This window comes from Bidens hawaiensis, unplaced genomic scaffold (assembly GCF_021521415.1).
Source record: "Bidens hawaiensis isolate Kalapana, Puna unplaced genomic scaffold, B.hawaiensis_p1.1 tig00001961_1, whole genome shotgun sequence".
NCBI lineage: Eukaryota > Viridiplantae > Streptophyta > Magnoliopsida > Asterales > Asteraceae > Bidens > Bidens hawaiensis.
The window spans coordinates 973,148-981,871 of NW_027491109.1; the positions used below are offsets into that span (position 1 = coordinate 973,148).

The 8,724-nt window shown below is 36.2% G+C and overlaps 1 protein-coding gene across 1 annotated transcript; it reads left to right on the forward strand.

Annotated features, from left to right (window-relative positions):
- The first annotated feature begins 3,888 nt into the window (after positions 1–3,888).
- Positions 3,889–7,980, forward strand: LOC143604589 (uncharacterized). Its single transcript, XM_077081020.1, has 2 exons — positions 3,889–6,045; positions 7,582–7,980. The coding sequence occupies exons 1-2, from the start codon at positions 3,889–3,891 to the stop codon at positions 7,861–7,863; spliced, it is 2,439 nt and encodes an 812-aa protein (XP_076937135.1). The 3' UTR covers positions 7,864–7,980.
- The last annotated feature ends 744 nt before the right edge of the window (positions 7,981–8,724 follow it).

Here is an 8,724-nt window from a genome sequence, read left to right on the forward strand (position 1 = left end):
ATATGTACACTCCCATTTCTTTTGTTTCATGTCTTTTTTCTCGTGTTTGTTTAGCAATACATAATGTCATTTGCAACTTGTTTTTTGAATTATGGTTTTTTAGTTATAGCTGCATCTTGCTAACTTTAGATCATGCCCAATCGGGGCGTTCTGTCGGCTCCCGTGTGACGACGTGAAAGAGAGATGATGGAATAACCACTATAGCACATTATAACACTTTTGATTTTACTCCCGGTTAATTCATTTTATGAGCGGTGATGTCAAAATACATAGGTAGTCCTTTGGTTTTGGTTTTGTGTATCGTATGTGATCTTTTTCCTTGTAATGTGTGGCGGGCGAACCCATCTTGTAAGGACGGGGCCGCCCTTGCTTAAGAGTAACAATAATAAACTAAGAAGTTCAGGTTTAAAATACTTTAAGATACATCTTGCTCAACAACACCTAACAATATGCTAGGAAATGATGTTAGAAAGAGATTGAGCATATCCATATCCATATACCATATATACATATATGTCACGAGACATTACTAAAATTCCAGATCAAAGTTCACAGTGGAATAAGGTAAAGCTGAACACAACATTTTTCTATACATAGTAGATATTTTGTAAGAAGAAACTATATATAACATGTATATAATCATGCACAATTATTTCAAAATAATTAAAATGTTATACGACATTAATATGCCCTTTTTGAAAGAATAAAAACTTTATTATAGAACGACTTCAAATGTCACATTTTTATGTTTATCATGTGACTCGAACACTCATCATTCTAAGGAGAGACACATTTACCTAACACCTTGGTACCGCTAAAGGCTTGATTCCTACATAAAGACCGGGTCGGTGGTGCAATGGTCTTGGAAGTGGAAAGGGAACCCAAAAACGGATAAAGAGTGGAGGGATAATGGGGCACTCATGGATGTGACTGGTAAGTATACTATGACTAATGTTCGTGGCAATTGGTATTGGAATATTTAACGAGGGTAATGAAGATTTTAGTTGCAAATTAGTGAGAACATAAATGGATAAAAGCATAGGTGGTGACCAATCGGTGTGGCAATTTCCTCGGAAGAAGAAGAAAATCCTTGTTTTCATGGCAACTCTATGAAATATGGAAAAAGGAGAAAGATGATGGGTCAAATTATGTTTTAAAGGAAAACAAAAATGAGAAGAATATTTAGCACACAAAAAAAACGTCTCTAAAAAATTTAAAATAAATAAATAATCATAACTTAATAAAAAATTGTAAAAAGTAAAAACATAAAAATGTTTCCACTATCTTTCTCGTTCTCATAAAAAACACACACAATGGTAAATGAAAAAAGTCGTCGTGTCTTTTTGTTTATCATTGTGTTTTGTGTTTATTTTCGTAATTGATTGTGTCTTTGTTCTTTGGCATTGTGTCGTACTTTCTTTATATTGTGTTATATTACTCAACAATGTGTTATTCTTTTTTTGACATTGTGTAATATTTTGCGATCTATTGTGTATTTTTTTAGTTATAATTGTGTCTTTTATTCATTTTCATCATTGCGTCTTTGATCTCGGCATTGTGTCTTTTCGTCATTTTTTGTATTTTTTTAATGAACGAGAATGTTGGCTAAACATTTTAGGTTTATTTATTTTTTTTGTTTTTTATTTATATTTTAGTTATGGTTTTTTTTATTATTTTTTTAATTTATTTTTAAAATGTTTATTATGTGGTTATAAATCTTTCTTACATTTCTCATTTTTATCTTCCATTGTATTTTAATTTTACCCAAGAATGATATCCTTAATGATCTTAGACCTTCTTGCTTTAGAGTGGTTGAAATGATCAAGGAGAATGTTTTATCATTGTTGAAATATAGGTATAAGTTTGGTGGTTTTAAGTAATGTTGTCACAACTAGTTCCTAAATATTTTGTCTAGTTGGTTTTGGTCTAGTATTATGTTACTAAAAAAACGTTTAAAAAAACGAGACAATACCTTAATACCACTTGTTACTATACAAAAAGGTAATCAAGCTAAAGAATTTTTGAAGAAGAACAATCACAAAGAAGGAGATTTACTCTGAAAACATTAGCTACTATTCTCATTCAAGTCTTCAGATTATGTATATCGACCTATTACAGTTATAATTATAACCATAAACTATTAAATATGCACTTTACTCCCTCTACTATATGATACCTAACACCACTTAACTTGTTTGTTTCATCAAAGAATTTATAAACAAGTTATATGGAAATTCCAATCTTAAATTGACAAAACAACAACTCTCAATCAACAAAAATAAATTAATTGGATGTTAATAATCCCAACTTTCACTTATTGTTCATGACTAATCCTAACTCAGGAAATGTATATAGTCCAAACTTTGAACTTGTTTTTTCTTAAGAAATCTTGCATGTATTTTCACGTCATCAAAAGGCTAATGAGGTTACCTTTCAGCTAGGTAATGTTTGTTTTCTAGAAAAAAAAATTGTGAGAGCTTTTCTGTATGCGTCGCGCATACATGATTTTCTACAAAGGGTTTGTTTTCTCGCAGACGTTTCATTAAAAACATTTGTGTGTGTTCTCCTTGGTGCAGATCTTGCACAACTTCTTTTTACCTCTTCTAACTGTTTTCTAACCCCATAAACCATGATACTTCTTCACAAACTCTCGAACCTAGCCGCCACGCCTCACTCCTCCATCGACCCCCATCCATTGTCATACTCCACTGATTGAAATCCAACACTCGAGGCATAAACCTACAGTACTCTGCTTCACCACCTCTCGTCTTGTTGCTCTCCATCACCTCCACCGCATGTAATCTCTTCCGAAATTAGACGTTGTCTGTAAGTGAAATTAGCAGCCTTCAAATTTTTATTTGCTAAAATTTTCTCGTGATGAGATTGAAATTAGCCATTAGGTTTTCATGTGTTTGAAAGTTGAAACAATGTATATAAAATTTGAGAACTCATATTGAAAAGACCTAGGTTTGATTTTTGTTTGAGGAGTCTACATAAGTTATAAAACAAACAGTTATTTCATTAAAGACTGTAGACCTTCACCTTTTCGTCTTGCAGAGGTCTGCAAACATTTTATCTCTTAAAAAACAAACCGCACCTTAGTATTAGATTGTTGAAAGAAAATGCGTTTAAAGTAGGATTCAAACCCAGATGAAGTTCTGGCAATCTGTCAGAGAAAAAAGAATGAACAGATCTTATAGGATTCTCAATAAACTCTTCGATTTCTTCTGGAAGCATTTGATTAATCATCTGCTTCTCACGTTCCGTGAATAGCTAGGACATTGAGGAATATCCATAAAGGCATTTCAGGAATCGGTTTGATTCTATCTATGTTTCTTCCGTTTGAAGAAAGAAAGGATCCCAAAGAAGCGATATTTCTTTTAGTTGTAGAATCTCTCTTTAATTAAGCAACGTGTGATATTCCAAATTCTCATTACTAATGGAATCAAAAAGATCTCTGAATAGATCAAAAGATCATTTCAATTGACTAGAATCTTTTACTTGAATGAAACTAGATCTTATGAAATTATATTGAATATTTGACGATACATTATGTACATTCGAATAATCCCTATAATATACAAATATGAAGACTCCTGTAATATACATTTGTAAGTTAGATTAATCCCGAACAATAGATAAAATAATATAATTTGTTGCATCATTTATTTCATAGTTACCATTGGCCCCTAAACACTCTTCCTCCACCCAAACCCTACACCAGGGTTTTGCGGTTTTCAACCCAAACACCAAAACCAGACACACCAACACACCCATCCAAGGTCTCGTGTCCTCTTTCAAACCCCCAAACCCCATGGCACCCTTTCAACATGACCCTAATTCATCACCAAATTAACCCTCTTTCAATCCACTCTGTTCTTAATCTTAATGGATTTTAAAACCCTCAAATTCCCCAAATTCTCACCATTCAAAACAACCCATTTTCGATCAACATCCACCCATTCAAACCCATCTCCAAAGAATCAAGATTTTATCAAGTCGGTAACTTCTGTTCTCTCAAACCCATCTCTAGATTCATCTCAATGTAAACATATTATCACACATTTATCCCAACATGCATTTGACACTCTGTTTTCAGATATTAGGTCTTCTGTTAAGCCCACAACCGCTTTAACTTTCTTTTATTATGCTTCCAAATCTTGCGGCTTCATATTCACCATCAAATCTTATTGTTCTTTGATTCATTTACTCGTTTCTTCGAAACTAGAAGCACCCGCTAGGTTACTATTAATTCAGTTGATTGATAACAAGCTTCCGGCTTTAGGTCAAGGTTTAGATAATAAACGTATAGAGATTTCCAATGGATTGTTGGATTTTTGTTTAACGTCGGATTCGGGTTTGGGTGTTCGGTCGTTGGATATGTTGATTCATGTTTATTGTGCGCAATTCAAAGGATTCGGTCTTGATCTTGCGGTTGACGTGGTTCGGTTGATAACCGAAAAGGACGTGTTTCCGTCTTTGAGCACTTGCAATTTTGTTATGAGCACGCTTGTGAAGTCGAAGCGGTTTCGAGAAAGTCAGAAAGTTTTTAGCTTTTTGCGTAAGGGTGTTCGACCGGATGTTTATATGTTTACGACTGTGATTAACGCGTTTTGTAAAGACGGGAAGGTTAAAGATGCGATGGCTATATTATCGGAAATGGAGGAACTCGGTGTGTTGCCGAATGTCGTGACGTATAATAATGTTATTCATGGTCTTTGCAAGATTCAAGATTTGGAAAAAGCTTTCGCCTTTAAAGAGAAAATGATCAAGAAAGGTGTAAAACCGAGTCTTGTTACGTACGGTGTGCTTATAAACGTTTGTTTGAAGATGGAAAAGTTTGATGAAGCGGGTAGTGTGTTGACCGAGATGACAGCCAATGGGTTTGACCCAAATGAGGTTATTTACAACACGTTAATAAACGGGTACTGTAAAACGGGCGATATGCAGAAAGCCTTAAATGTTAGGGATGACATGTCATTAAAAGGATTGGTTCCGAATTTGGTCACGTTTAACACGCTCATCAAGGGTTTCTGCAACACCAATCAAATGGGTCGGGCTGAAAAGCTTCTAGAAGAAATGATATCACTTGGTTTAACCATAAACGCAGGTTCGTTTACAACCGTTCTCCACTGGTTATGTAAGTGTTCAAAAATGGATTTAGTAGTTCGTTACATTAATGAAATGTTGTTAAGAGATTTAAGACCGAACGATAGTTTGTTAACGACGATTGTGACCGGGCTTTGTAAGCACAGTAAGCATTCGGAAGCGGTTAATCTTTGGTTTAAGCTGGTTGAAAGACAATTTTGCCCCAAAATTGTGACGTCAAACGCGCTAATTCACGGGCTATGCGAGTCCGGGAATATTGGGGACGCGATAAAGATATTAAAAGAAATGATAAATAAAGGGTTTCATTTGGATAGAATAACATACAACACATTGATATCATGGCATTGTAAAGATGCAAGATTTGAGGAAGGTTTAAAGTTAAGTGAAGAAATGGTCAAACACGGGATTTCACCTGATACTTTGACTTACACGTCACTAATAAACGGGCTATGCAAAAAGGGTAAAATGGATGAAGCGGTTATACTTTTGGATAAGTTAAAATCTCAAGGTTTAACTCCTGACTTGCATACTTATGGAGTTTTAATCGAAGGGTTTTGTAAGAATGAAGAAGTTCAAAAGGGTAAAGATTTGTTTAACGAGCTGGTCAACGGGAAAACGGAAGTCAACTCGTTTATCTACAACACGCTAATTAGAGGTTATTCAACAGTAGGCGATGTGGCAGAGTCGGTTAGGCTTTTTAATGAAATGAAAAGTAAAGGTATTCAACCGACCGGTGAAACGTTTTCTTCTTTGATTCACGCGTATGCAAACAACGGTCGTGTTAAAGATGCAAAGATTGTTTTGGATCAAAAGAGGGAAGGTGGTTTAACGCCAAATGTCGTGTGCTATACTGCGTTAATCATGGGTTATTGTAAGACGGGTGAGATGGATAAAGCGGTAAGTACATTGCAAGAAATGGAAAAATACGATATCAATCAATCAATCAATCATGCCCAGTAAAATCCCACCGACAGCAAAGCTATAAGTAGGGTCTGGGGAGGGTGAGATGTAGGCACACCGTACCTCTATCCAAAGGAATAAAGAGGTGGCTTCCAGAGAGACCCTCGGCTCTAAGTACATGTGTATGAAGCAAAATAAAGGAAATCAAAGTTTAACCGTTATATAAAAACTACTACTAATTATAATAATATTAATAATAAGATCACAGTTTAACAGCTATATAAAAGCTAATAATAATTATAATAATAATAATAATATATGTAAGGGAAATACCATTATGGTATGTGACCTAAATAAGTTAAGTCTAAGCCCGAAGGTATTCAATTCTCTCTAAAAATTCTTAACTTTAATTCTACTTCTTCACGAATTCCTATCCTCAACCATGTCCTCGGAGAGGTTTAGGTCTATCAAATCCTGCCTAATCCTCTCATCCCAAGTCAATTTCGGTCGTCCTCTACCCCTCCTCCCCTCTATAGTAATGTTTTCTACGGATCTAACAGGATTCGTCGTCTGTCTTCTCTTTACATGTCCAAACCATCTCAATCTCCACTCTCTTATCTTGTCTGCTATGTTCGCCACCCCTAATCTCTCGCGAAACACAACGTTTCTTATTCGGTCTAGCCTTGTGTGCCCACACATCCAACGTAGCATTCTCATTTCTGCTACCTCCATCTTCCGCACTTGTGCCTTCTTGATGGCCCAACAATCTGTTCCATATAGCATTGCAGGTCTAACTGCCACCCTATAGAATTTTCCCTTTAGTTTAGTCGGGAAACTCTTGTCGCACAATATACCTGTGGCTGCTTTCCATCTACACCATCCTACCTGAACTCGGTGGGTCACATCACTGTCTAATTCCCCATCGCTCTGTACAAAGGATCCTAAATACTTGAACTTCGTTACCTGCGGGACCACCTGCCCTTCAATTGTGATCTGTGCGTCTTCATTGTCGTTTATCCCACCAAAGTCACAGTGGAGGTACTCCGTCTTAGATCGGCTAATCTTTAAACCTTTTGTCTCCAAGGTTGTTCGCCACTCCTCAAGCCTCATGTTTAGATCTTGTTTTTTCTCAGCAAGTAACACAATATCGTCTGCGACATCATGCACCACGGGAGAGTCCCCTGAATCGACTTTGACAACTCATCCAAGACTACTGCAAAAAAAAACGGGCTCAACGCTGACCCCTGGTGAAGACCTACCTCTACAGGAAAGAAATCAGTATCCCCCACTGGCGCACGGACACTTGTTTCACTCCTGGTATATATATCCATAATTATCTCTATGTATTTCCTGGGCACTCTTCTACCCTCTAAGCACTCCCAGAGCACCTGTCGGTTATAATTGACGGGTATTGCAAAATTGGGCAAACGGAAGTGGCTGCTAAGTTTTTCGGTTGTGCCCTGCTTGCGGTGCGCGCATATAATGTATATATGTGTGAACCCTCGGGTGGCTGCAAAATTGTGGGCACTCTTCTACCCTCCAAGCACTCCCAGAGCACCTGTCGATATAAAACCTAATAAAATCACGTATACGGTTATAATTGACGGGTATTGCAAAATTGGGCAAATGGAAGTGGCTGCTAAGTTTTTCGGTGAGATGGAAAGAAAGGGGGTTGTTCCCGATATTGTTGCTTATAACTCGCTGGCGGACGGGTTTTCAAAACAAGGGAAGGTTGAGAATGCACTCCAACTGTTTGATGAAATGTCTCAAAGAGGCGTGGAGTTAGATGAAATAACATATACTAGTTTAGTTCATCGGTGGGGCGAGAAATTGGATGCGAAGCGTCGAGAATGATTACAGATTTTTAAAGGGTAGGTTTTTGATTTTTTGTAGATGAGGTTTTGAGACTGATATTGAGTTTGTAAGTTGGTTCATAAGTGGATGAAAATATATACACACTTTTTGATTGTTTCATGCTAATTGCAATGTACTTCTGAAACAAGAATATAAAAGATTAAAAAAGATGTGAAATTGGTATTCATTTGGGTTTATATGTTGCGTATCTGCTGTTATAAACAGGGTAACAAGTTGTTGTATGTTCACAGGAAATAAGACACATGACATGTTTTGGTGATGATAAATGTGCTACAAGTACAGCTTTGGCCATGTTTCTTTGTCTCGGTAAGTCATCTTCAATACCTTTATGCAATATTCCATGTCTATATGCCGAGAATGAGAGATTACATACGCACACACACAAAGGGTAAAAATGTAAAATTACACAACTTACGAACTTTTTTGAATATGTTTGGAGTCGTCCTATATTTAGTTTAAAAAAAGTCGCCCGAGGCCTGGTATGCCTCATATAGTTCTGGGTCAAAATATGGTCATGGGAAGTTTATACGTATAAACTACCTAAGGGATTAAGAAATTATGAAAAGTTTGCTTGATAAATAGATTTTATAGGTAAAATATATGAGAAATGTGCAGCTTCTGGCTGTAAATAAAGCTTATTTGGTTGTAGACGTGCATGTGACATATCACATACATGTTGTGTGCGCCTTAGCTTTTGGGACAAGCCAGGGTCTTACATATAGGAAACTTTGATATATTGTCTCTTAATATATATATATATATATATATATGATTTTGTTTCTTGTTTGTAAATATTCAGGATTAAGCTTTGGTGAGATATATCAAATATTCAAGATCCGT